Raw genomic sequence first — 12,785 nt, 5'->3', positions numbered from 1 at the left:
CTTTTCAATAGCTCATGCAGACACTTTAAGGGATATAATAAATAGACAATAGATAAGATACACAGGGCACCATACACAATAACGGAAATAGCCTGGCCCCGCTGCCTATCTGGGTTGCACTTGCTCTCCTGATCAGGCCAGAGCCATGAGTGTTTCAAGAAGCTGAACTCCGGAAACCCAGAGGTACAGCTGAACGATATTCTAAAAACAGGGGCATAGCAAGGTTGGAGTGGGCCCAGAGACAAGATTTTAAAATGCCCCCACCGTCACTGAAGCTCAGCTCATGGAGTAAAGCAATCTTAAATGAGGCTGAATAGTAGTAACAAAAAGCATAGTGAAATGTATACACACACACACACACACACACCTATGTGCCACTATAGAACACCATCCTAAATTATTCTTTTTAAGGTTTTGTAAATTGTGGACGATGCAAGTCATTTAATGGTACTAGAGAAAGACATGCTGTTCTGGTTGCTCCAGGTCTTAACACTCACATCAATTTTGGAGGATGAATACAACTGAAGGAAGCCTGGGCGGGTGCGCGGCTGGGAGAATCAGTCATGTGACTTGCCTCTGGGGAGCCCCCCAAGGCAGTGGGCCCCCAGAAAACTGTCTCCCCTTACTCTATCATAGTTACGCCCCATCTATAAAAATCTCCAACAGAGTCTCTGGTGTAACAGCGGCTCTGTGTAGTTGGCTGCTTAAGGTGAGAACTGCAATGTGTCAAACCCCACTCCCATGATGGCCCTGCCCCTTGAGCCAGAAGATACTAACACTACTAAGTATATGCACTCCCACTGTTACCCTTCCTGTAGCAGTAGCAGGAACAGCCTGCTAGCTTCTTCACTTGCTGGGGCTCCATCTGTCATTGATCTCTGCTAGCTATTCCAACAGCACTGATTCTCTCAGCCATCCCTTTCCCCAACACCACACTTGACTGGCTTTGCTTCTTCCATTCAAACTTCTCACAGTCTTCTCTTCTGTTGGATACTTGCAAGTAGGAAAGGAAGCAGTACAAGTGCTGAGCTGGATAAAGCAACAGAAGGATGGGTGAGCGAGTCACTACTGCTGGGCAGCCAGCAGCAATATCATAGACCAATCCCAAGTGGGCAAAGCAGCCAGTAAATGCATGCTGCTGCTATTACAACAGCAAGAGAAGCAGCAGAAGAGTGCCTGTGAAGATGGGGAGCCTCACGAGAGAGGAACTGTCAGTGGCCTCTGGCCCAGGGAACAAGATGAAGGGGAATGGGCCTGGCAGAGTGGAGCTGGTAACCACCAGATAACCACCAATGCTGCTCCTGCCTCTGTAGCACAACTGGTGAGCTGGCAGGGATACATTTAATTATATATAAATGTTAAGGGGGCCTTGCACACTCTGATTTGTCCTAGGCCCTGCAGTCTCCCTAGGGACAGCCTGCATACATGGCTTGATCTCACTTTCTTTTACACATGTCCAACCCCAGTAAAATCTGAGGCATTGTACCTGGGTGACTGAACCCAGAATTTCCTATTTTCCTTTTAAATAAAAGATTAGGTAGTATGCTTCTCAAAGGCAATTGACAGCAGCTCTGAAAATATTGTACTGTAAGTGTGTGATGGAGCCATGTGCCATGGTTCTTACCTCATACTCAAAATCCTCAGTTCTATCTCCATCAGCAGGCAAGCTGGAGAGATACTCATGACCTTCATAAAATTCATGTTCAACTGGATGAAAAGAATGGCAGCTATGTGGGGGAAAACAACAGCAGAACACACACGATAGGTTAGGCATTTGATATTAGATTTCCAAAACTTTAAAAAGCTATGCAGAAGCTTTTCATATGTAGCATATTATTAATACCAACCTCAGAAAATACACCCAGAAATATCAAAATATTCAAAACAACAACAACTCACCATGCTTTCGCCAGGTGGAAGATGTAAAATGATCTATCCCAGGGCAAATTCACATAACTAGATTTTTTGGGGGGTGGGTATTTTCAAAAGTGACATAACTTTTTTTTAAATATACCAAAGTCATTGAATTTTATTCCAGAACAAATTTAGCAGAGATGACATTATATGGAAATAATGACATTATGTGGACATGGATTGAAGAACTTCCTAAAATCAAGAGTTCTAATACACGTATGGAGTGCTTCAAGACTTTGCTGAGTAGACTGAACTGGACATCAGCACTAATATGATGTGCTGACATCACTATGACACGTTAGTAGCGAAGGTCAATTCACAACATGGCTTATATGTTTCCTGAAGACTTTACAGTCCTAACCTAAACATTCTGAATTTCTGATAGCAGAACCAATTATCTAGAATTCTTTAGTGTGGAGCAATTCAGTGAGAAACTAAATGAAATCTTTGGCTCCGCACATTTTTTTGAAGTTACATGTAGAAGCCATGTCTAGTTTTTTGTTATTTTAAATATATTTAGCTACATAGTTTTACAAGACCACAAATACTGTTAGCCAAAAGCCTGCTTCTTGCTCCTTCTGGTTCCTGTAACCAAAGGCTTGCCAAAAGGAGGGCCAACAGTGAGCCTTGTCATCTGACACCTGAAAATGTTAGCTTTACAAAGTGTTATATGGCCAGATGGAGTAGAAGCCTAACCAGTCGAAAATCCTCTGAGAAAGGGAGGCTTCTCACTGCTGTGAAAGTTTCCTGGAAGCTGGAGTTCCATAAGACAACAGAACATGTTAATATCCTAAGTGCCTTCAAAACCATGTGTGCCTCCTTTTATTCAGAGTGCTTCAAAACACAGTCAGTCAGAGGAACTTCTTTTGAGTATGCACACTAGAAATGATAGCACTCTGTTGTTTTAGGTCCAATTGAATGGGCACCAAGGTCCCCACATCTTCCAGCCCCTCTCACCTGAACAGGAGATTCAACCTGCAGGTATTCCCCACTATTGGATTTATCTCCTAAATATTTATCTCCTAGTCCTAAATCCTATAAAACAAGAGTGGGCAAACTTGTTCCTGCAGATGTTGTTGAACTACAACTCCATCATCCCCAGTCATCGTCTCCAAAAATATCTGGAAGACCAAGTTTGCTCACCTCTGCTATAAAAGGTCTGTTGCACCTCAGTCAGTTGGGTTAGTCAACTTAACCCAACGTGCTGGTCACTTGGCCAGTGACTGGCTGGTCACTTGGAGTTCTGTGAATATACCTTTCAAACTTCGTTTTCTAGTAGGGATGTGCACAAAATGGATTTTGCATTTTGTCTTGAGCTCAGAACAAAACACAGATGGCCAAAACATTTTGTCGAACCAGTGGTCGACCTGGTTGTTTTGATGGAACAAACCTCAAACTATTTTGAGTGTTTTGGCCATAGGAAACAATGGGGAAACTTGAAACACCCCATTGTTTCCCATGGATTACTCCTAGAGAGACCAAAGTGGGTTGGGTGGAGGGCATGATGGGTGCTACCTACCACCGAACCCACAAAAGGAATGGACAAGCAGTCAATTTTAAACAAATTTTTAACTTTTCTTCACAAAACTCCATTGGATTCTACATTTTTAACAGCCTATCATAAGATAAGACCCCTTCATTTTGACACACTCTCCTTTTGGCTCCCTCCTCTCTCCTCTCTCTAGCCAATGGGGGCAGAGTTGCCCATAATAGCACTTGATGATTTGTATGATAACAAGCCAACCAAGGAGCAAGGAGATCGCAAGCCAATCAGAAGCCAGTGCCAGAAAACCAGCAAGGGGAAAAACAGGCCTCCAAAACGGCACTCGAAACCTTTCAAATCAAAATGAGGTTGTTTTGTCCTGAGCTCAAAACAGGCCCTTTATTTAAAGGGTGTTTTGTTTTTAGCTTGAGACATTCAAAATGGTGCATTTTGAGTTGAAACATTTTGCAGCTCCGTATTCTTTAGGCTTGCTTCTCATGGGTGCCCACTGATAGTCAATGCAACAGAGACCCAGCCAGCCACTACCCTTTCCACCAAAGCTAAATTACTAGGATGTTGAACCACTGCTAGACACATGGATTATGGGGTCCCAATCAAGTGGCACACTGCCTCTCTGAATATGGAGGTTTCATTTAGTTGTCTTAGCTCATCATTATAGCTGTCAGACCTGTTGTTCCTGAATTTAAAATCCCTTTTAAATGGGATTAAGGATTATCAAGACACTTTTGGGACTTTTGTTTAAAGACAGAGCCTTTTGTTTAAAGATTGAGCCTGTTTATTAACCTGCAGCTCTTTGGAAATAAATTGCTTTAAAAATAAATACTTCATTATAAAAACCACTAGTGACAATTTTAAAAAATTCTTTAAAATCAGCAGTTTGCTAGCTCAGTAGAAAAATATATGTCATACCTGTCTGAAAGCAGAAATGGACAGATATCAGGTACTGGAGGTGTAGTTGGTCTTAGCTTGGCCAGAGCCATAATGTGCTCAAAAGTTATATCTGTCTGGGTGCAGGCATCTGTGAGTCGAACATCCTGTGAGCTCCCATGTGTTTTAATAAGGGGTGCTCTCCGTAGCACCTGGACTACAATGGGTTCCTTTGCATTGCGAAAAGCCTCCACTGCTTCTTCATGAGTGGCTTTGGAGAGATCCTTTCCATTGACCTAAGAAAAAACAAGTATTACCTAGATTAGTGTTAAGAGACAATATGGGAAGTGTAGAACACAGTGATCATATCATAATATTTATTGTATAAGCTCTTCTATTGTGCCAAAGGGAAAGAAGGATTTGATGGGGGGAAACCCTGCTTTACAGTATTTGTAATATGGCTGTCAAAAGATTATCCTGTTGGAATTAGAATAAAGCAAACCAAACCAAAACAAATGAAAAACTACAGCTTTCCTCTAGCAATTTAAAAAAATCCACACACAATGAAAAAAATTACAAAAAAGTGAAGGAAGCTTTTTCTAATTTCAACATTGAAATAACACACATGAATTATTATTAATGATTACAGACAGAAATAGAGCATAGATTTAAATACTTGGAATATCTAAAAGCACAATTATCTAGTTTTATATTATTAAACATGTTATTATTACTTAACGTTGATATAAGCTCTCACACACAAAAAATTGATTCATTGTACCAGCAGTTTTTTTTAATATAAATGGGAAAATGAAATAAACTCAAGAGCAGATCCACAGTCATTCAGTAGCCAATTGCAGAACCAGGCATTACGCTGCCAACAAGGGCATAGCTAGGGGAGAGGAGGTCTGTGTTCGCTCCTCTCCCTGGCGGCTCCTTGGAGTGATAGAGATAATGAAGAAAATAGGGTGGGCTGGAGCTGGGGAGCCCTCAGGAGCTGCGGGGGGTGGGTGGGCTGGGTTATTTGAACCTCTGCTCAATTATAGCTACACCCCTACTTCCAATACCTGTGCAAGAGCCCACCTATTTCTTTCCTCTGTATCAGAAGTCAGTCCTGCTCCTAGAACCTGGACAGCACAAACCTTTAATACTGCCGCAGATGAAGAACGAGGGAGCATGATGGGAGTTTCCACCATAATGTGGAAGCACGCATGTCACATCTGCACCGGAGTAATCTGCCGCAGATCCCATACCTCCCTAATTACCTGTCTAGCACAGGGGAAACAGACTTCTTCCTGAAGCTGTCAACTTCCTATCTTTTGTGGAGCATGAATTGTGGGCCTTAAATTCAGTGTGTGTGTCAGTCCTAAAGGTTCTTCCAGGACACCAGGGGATCTCACATATTCATTGGGCTATGGGCTTTCATCCTGTCCATGTGGAATCCTGCCGATTGGAGGGTGAGGTGCCCTCGCCTCAGGTGCTCCTTCCTGGAAGGATGCTTTAAAAGTTGTATGTTGCCCTATGTTCTTTGTTCCGTTACTTTTCCAGCTGTTAGCAGTACCACTTTGACCATGATGCAACAGTTGAAAATAATACAACTAGATTATTAGACAAAGTGTTAGGACTTAGAAATTGCTTTTCATGTTATTTTCCATATCTACTTGACTTCCTTCAGCCTCCGTTCATGTTGCTATAGCTTATTAAAGCTATAGCCTTTTATAAAGAATGACCCAGTTCTAAGTGTGTGGTTTGGGCTTTTTGCTCTGGGGCTTTTTGCCTCCTGCATTCCAGGTGCTTGACTAGCTACTTGCTCACAAGTAATCCTATCATGGGGCAGACTTAACTTAGCTCTTGCTCTGTGGAAAGAGAGGGGATCAGTTAATAATGCCAGATCCAATGAGCTTCAGCCAGTGTCAGATTAAATATTTTGGCATCTGCTGTAAAATATATCAAGCACTCATGCCCAGTCCTGCTTAGCTTCTAAAACAGAATTGATTTGCCTAATTATAATTTATTTTATGGATTCGTTATGGGAGATCTAAGTTCAAAACACCAGTTGCAGCATGGAATCCCTTCCTGACCATTGTGAATTCAACACCTTAGCCTCAGTTGCTCACCAAAAAAGAAGAAGGAGAAGAAGCAAAACAAGACAATAATATGGTCTATTTGAAGGCTGGACGAGATAAGTGAATGTGATCACTTATGCTGAGGGTCAAAACCACTCATGACCAGGGGGTCAATAAATTTTGGCTTTGTTCATCAGTCAGACAAAAATGTTACTCTGATCAAACTATGTTGGTACATTACTTGTCAGGATTTTTTTCATTCATCAGAGACAAGTAGACTAGTGGATTTCCTGAGTGCTGTACATCACACATCAGTTTAGCTTACGTTTCCCCCCTAACTAAAATAACAGCTGCATACTGTTTTCACATATGAAATATGGTGCGTGGAGAGGTTGCATTTAACCTTCATCCATGCTGAGGTTAAGACTGTGCTCACATGTAGTCACTCATCCAAATGCAAACCAAGGCAAACCCTGCTTGCAAAGGAAAGAATTCATGCTGAGTACCTCAAGACCAGTTCTCTACCCCGAGAAGGAATTAAGACCCAAGTTAGAGCATGGACTTTTGTCTGTGTTGTACTGTTGTTTTTTCACCATGCTCAGCCACAGGCTTAGATAACACTTGGACACCAGGGACATACTGCAACATTTTGTTGCAGGTCCATACCTGTAAATATTATTTCACATTTTGACTATAGTATTTAATATACTATCAGTTGGATTGCCCTATATTAAAACATCAATAACAATATTACAAAAAGACAAATCAATGTAAACCAATTAAAACAGGAACCAGCAAGTCACAAATATCCAAGAAAAATAGCAACAAACAGCAGCAACAACTAATACCTCCCAAAACAGAACAGGAACAATTCAACCATTAACAGCTTAGGTAAGTCAAATAGTTTTAGCTTGGAACCTAAAAGTCACAGGTTTGACATCAAGCAAATATGTCTGGAAGGACATATGAATAAATGGGGTGTCATGTCACCATAGAGAAGGCTCATAGTCCTTTAAAGCAGTCTAACTTCTGATATTAGTAGCTTTATTATCCCAGGTGTTTGAATTCTCATTAGTTATGGTAAATGGACGTACTAATTATATCTACAATCATTATAATGCAGCTAATATGCAGTTACATGTTTTAAAAAATTCAGTTCACAATTAAATACTTGCCAAAGTTCTCCTTCAACACTTTTTTTAACCTGAAAGTGGGGGGGGGGGATTCATGACCTTTAGAATACTTCTATCCTCATGTGATTTCCTTATAAAGCACTTAGGAAGAACATAAGCCCTCTTCTCTTAAATCATCATTTGAAGTTCATCAACACAGTTAGTTATTCAGCCTAAAGGTCAGCCATTTAATAAATCATGGCTATTTCTGTGGAAAAGATATAGCTCAACATCTATAATGGTAGCTATAATGGCCAATTTATTTTCACTGGATACTAAATATATATTTTAAGAATGAAAACTAAAAAACAAAAACTGAATAATCTTTACAGTGTTATCACTACAGATAGTAGGGTTACCCTACATTACAATTAGCTAGTTACCAGAATTAAAGGCAACTGAGCATTTATTTACCTGGTAGCAAATCTCATAAGAACATAAGAACAGCCCTGCTGGATCAGGCTCAAGGCCCATTAAGTCCAGCATCCTGTTTTGCACACCAGATACCTCTGGAATCCACAGGCAGGAGTTTAGGGCATGCCCTCTCTCCTGCTGTTACTCCCCTGCAACTGGTACTCAGAGGCAACCTGCCTTTGAGGCTGGAGGTGGCCTTTAGCCCTCCAACTAGTAGCCGATGATAGACCTCCCCTCCATCAAGTTATCCAAACCTCTCTTAAAGCCATCTAGATCGTTGGCTGTCACCACATCTTGTGGCAGAGAATTCCACAAGCTGATTATGCGTTGTGTGAAATAGTACTTTTTGTTGGTCCTAGATTTCCTGACAATCAATTTCATGGGATGACCCCTGGTTCTAGTGTTATGTGAGAGGGAGAAGAATTTCTCTCACCACTGTTGGTTGTTCCCACTATGAGTTATCTTAGCCATAGTTTCTCACCATGTGGTACTTGTACCCCTAGGAGTATGCAAGACTCAGGTGGGGGTACAAGACCATGGGGACCTAGGAAAGAAGCCCAGAGAGCAGGATAGAGAAAAGAGTGCCTGTTTGCCTTTGCTGCTCAGTCTTTACAGCAGGTTATTGCCTAGAATTAGTCTATATATTTATCTCAGCTTCTTTCTCACTCTCTGTGTGTAACCCTCTTCCCCACCCCACTCCATCTTGCTCCTTCCTCCTCTCAAAATGATGGCCAAAAAATTAAATTGCATACAATGTGCAACACGTTTATTTCCCAGGAATAGTTTGGTGTGCTATGCTTTGGGCTGAGTTCTACCTTATCTTTGGCCAGCGTCACCTCTAGCCTAGGTACATACTCATGATGGGCACCCCTGGTGTAAAAGATAGCAACCCTATGCACAATAGATCAGACTAGTGTGTCATATCACAGCCCTATATACACAGACCTTCTTTGGCACACAATACTGTACATATAAAATCCACTTGAAAATTGAGTTGATTCTTACATTTTTCAGGTGCTACGGGGTACTTGATACTAATAAAGGTTTCGAACCCCTGACTTCAGGAAATGCTAAATGCTGCAGCAGACCTCTCCACATTTAACAAGAGCTTCTACGAATGCTTTTGGAAAGCTGCTGTCCTGCACTGAAAAGAACATGTTCTGCATTGAATAGGAGTTCCTATGAATGCTTTTGGGCATGGTCTTGGTGCATTGAGCTATTACCCAATTGGAAGCACAAAAAAGGCCTTGGAAAAGCATATACTATTCTGATTGGACCCTGCTGAAGTAGAAAGAAATGTAGTCCTTTTCAGACTATTTGCCATTTTTTTCTGTATGTCATGCTTAAAATTGCTGCCAAGAGGTTGCTTTCAAAATTTGCATAGAATTCAGAAGGCACAGGGAGGCATACGAAGCAGCAGTTCTGCTGAAGCTAAGCAAGTCTGAGTCTGGTCAGTTGCCTGGAAGGAAGACTGTCAGGGAACTCTAGGCATGCTGACTCTATTTCCATGGCAGAAATTGAATGGAATGGGATGGATGAATGAATGAATAGCTAGCACAGGGATACTGGCTTCTTCTGTTGGTGTCTTTTATTTCACAAGAGATGTTTGGAACATATTTTTTTGGAGCAGATGGGCTAATTAATCCATAAGCAACTTGTGGTTGTTAAGTAAAACACATATCTCTTCACATGGAAACCATATCACTGCCTTGTTTAATAAAGCTTCTGTTTAATGAACACTCTTCGCCTCTTGGATAAACTGTGAAATCTGGGCCACTTGTCAAAAACTTCCCCAGAGTGACTGGTGGCCGCTGCCTGGAAAGGAGCCATCCTCCTTTGATTATCTCTTTAAATCCAGCCACGTGCATAAATTCATCAGTATCAGAAAACAAGAAAACAGATTTTTTTGTCTTTGATGCACATATATACACATGCTAGCTTAAAGAACCAACTGACACTGGCAGACTGCATTCCCAGAGGCAGTCACTGACAACACCACATCTTTGCCAAGTACACATGCAAATTTGTGAAATGAAGCATGGCAAAGGAAGAGGAGGTTACAGGAGATTATACAAAGAACAGCAGACAAAATGACTGTCTAGTGCTATCCCAACAGTTGCAGTCAGAATAGCATGCTCAGCCATAGTCTCACTATATTTTCTTTGAAGACTGACAAAGGCTTGGCTTACTTGAGTTGTAGTTCTGCAATTACTGGCCAACATGCAGCACACTACACCAGCATTTCCAACCCACTGGGGCTGCTGCACATTTGACAACCAGCCCAGACAGTGTTGTTCAAGAGCACAGTTGCACAACTCTATCAAACAGCATATGGGCCCTTGGGCAGTACAACTTCCATTGTTTCTAATAGCACTGCACTGGTAACACTGCACAAGTGCCCGCGCACTGTGTTGAGTAGCTAAGCAACTACACTCTTGCACAACACCAAAGGCTGGCTCTCATGTGTGCAGCAGGTCCAGTGGACTGGAAATGCTGATGTTGCTCAGCATGTCAACTGCTACTTTTGGATATGGTTGGGAAAGTAATATATCATCATATGAGGAGAATTTATGCTACAGCACAAAACCAGTTCCAACTAGTCCTAGTCACCAGAGCTAGGAGAAGGTTTTCAAAAGGCATTTATCTTATTCTTGGAATAAAACCAGTTTAATTTGAAGAAAACCCAGTTTAAGCAGAATAAAACTTAATCAGAATTTAAAAGTTAGCACTGTCAATGGGTGGCGATTATTCCAAACCCTTCTGCTGTCAATTCTCCTTCTCCTTCTCCATCCCCCTCTCCCATCACACCCCAGAGCATATATATATATATATGACCATGCATCACAACTGCTTGATGCATGTTAACAACTGCTGTGTTTGAATATAACACAGACTATGCATCACCTGTGAAAGTGAAATAATATGATATTCAGGAATGGTATTACACAAGGGCCTTGCACAAACCGAGTGTGTACCCCAGAGGCCCCAGAAGGAACTCTGGGATGTGCTGTCTCCAAGCCTGTACTTGGAGACATCTATTGCAAATGTCTTGAGTCTTTGACTATACATATATGTGTACATTTCCTGTGGGGACAGTATGGGAACAATGTCATGCTGTCAACCAAATGGCTACTGGAAAATTGGAATACATGGAGGTCTTCATATATCACATCCAGATGATAATCCAAAATCTAGGCTTTCCCAGATGGTGGCTTAATGAGCCTGGAGTGTATTTAATATGCAAATTGCATGTTATATTGACCAACTGATTTTTAATCACTGCAATTCTGCCTTATGGTGATATGGATTCAGCTAGCTGTAATACACATAAAATATATGAAGTTATCATTTAGCATAATTAGAATTTCTCGGTTAATTATCACAAACTTAAAAATGCTTTATTTTGCTTGGCAATCTACTCTCCCATATATTGTGAAACCATTATGAAATCTGTTGTACAAAGCAGTATTTTAATAGGTAAGGGAAATAAATGTATTTGGGCGCCTATTTCCTTGAAAGCTTCCATGACCTTTGCTCTAAACATTACACTTTGATTTCTTTCCTAAGATAAGGAATAATTTTTGCTTTTAAAGTTAGCTTAGATAAAATTAGGCATTTTCAACTTATCTTCAACAAACAACTCATTTCACTGCATGGATATTATTTATACCAGGCAGACTCCAACAATTCATCAGAAACATCTCCTATTATTATTATTATTATTATTATTATTATTAAAAGAAAAGCCCTACAAGCCACACAGCAATGACTAGCATAGCCGTATGAATGGGCCACTTATCACTGCCATAACAATTCATCTTCTTTCCAATGCCTGAGACTCCAAGTCTCCTCTGAACTGAGCAGTTTAAAAAGATAGATGGTTGCCTTCTGGCTAATTGTGGGAGTTCTTTCATTACTATAAAACGTCTTTTTATATCTCAAGTGACTTTATAAGCAATGAATAATGAGACTTAAAGTCTTTCAAAAAAAGAGTCCACTGATCAAATGCTAGGGTAACTTATGGGCATGGTGACCTTTTTAGTTGTCGAGTTACATCAAACTGCTGCTGTTGGCACATTATTAAAATTATTCATTTATGGACTGCATTTAGGTATGTAGCAGCTTCTCTTCCTTTCTTTTTCTTCTCCTTTCTTAAGAGAATTATCAGTTTCAGGTAGTAGAGTGATAGAAAAAAAGAAGAAGCTGAATGCAGCTAGAGTCCCTCATCATTCACTCTGTTAAGATGAAACGACACAGGAAAGACACAAACATCACCAACAGCTGGCCCAGATCACTTGGCACCAGGACTGGCTAACTCTGCCAATTCTGGCAGTCTAATCCTAAGAGGCAGTGCTTTACTAGCTGTAGGCATATCTACGCCTAGCAATACTTCATCATGTTCAGCAAGATTCCTGGAGCAGAGGTTACATCTGCCAGTGCTGACACTGTTCCCCATGGCCATGTCAGAATTAGGAAAATGCCAACAAAATCTGTTCACCCACACATGTAACACAGGAATATTAACAATATATGCATCTACAACAACATTTCCAAAAATATTGGAAATCTCTGCAGTGTCTAAGGTATGATATTATAATCTAATGGTTAAGATCATGAACTGTGAGTCAAGAAATGCCTTATTCAAATTTTAGCTTACTGGGTGCTTTTAGGAAAGCAGCCCTCTTCAGTTCTCTATCTAAGCCATCTGTAATAGGTGGGGGGGCGGAGGGGACAATAGTGGTTTGCATTCCAGGACTGGCAGAAGGATTATTGAGATATGTGTGCGAAGTGCTTTGAACATTATATTTTAAGTATAAAAATATACTTTTGTAGCATTAATCACACATT

General features: G+C 40.8%; 1 protein-coding gene across 6 annotated transcripts in view; it reads right to left on the bottom strand.

The window, feature by feature from the left end:
• Positions 1-12,785, bottom strand: part of PDZRN4 (PDZ domain containing ring finger 4) — a 434,390-nt gene that overhangs the window by 79,423 nt on the left and 342,182 nt on the right. For all 6 annotated transcript variants that reach the window (XM_053255823.1, XM_053255824.1, XM_053255822.1 and 3 more), the window contains 2 exons: positions 4,328-4,581; positions 1,625-1,727 (listed from right to left, as the gene is read on the bottom strand). In XM_053255823.1, coding sequence (XP_053111798.1) covers positions 1,625-1,727; positions 4,328-4,581 — 357 coding nt within the window. The remainder of the gene's footprint in view (positions 1-1,624; positions 1,728-4,327; positions 4,582-12,785) is intronic.

Source organism: Hemicordylus capensis, chromosome 5, assembly GCF_027244095.1.
Source record: "Hemicordylus capensis ecotype Gifberg chromosome 5, rHemCap1.1.pri, whole genome shotgun sequence".
Classification (NCBI taxonomy): Eukaryota; Metazoa; Chordata; class Lepidosauria; order Squamata; family Cordylidae; genus Hemicordylus; species Hemicordylus capensis.
This window is presented reverse-complemented; position numbering and strand designations above follow the sequence as displayed.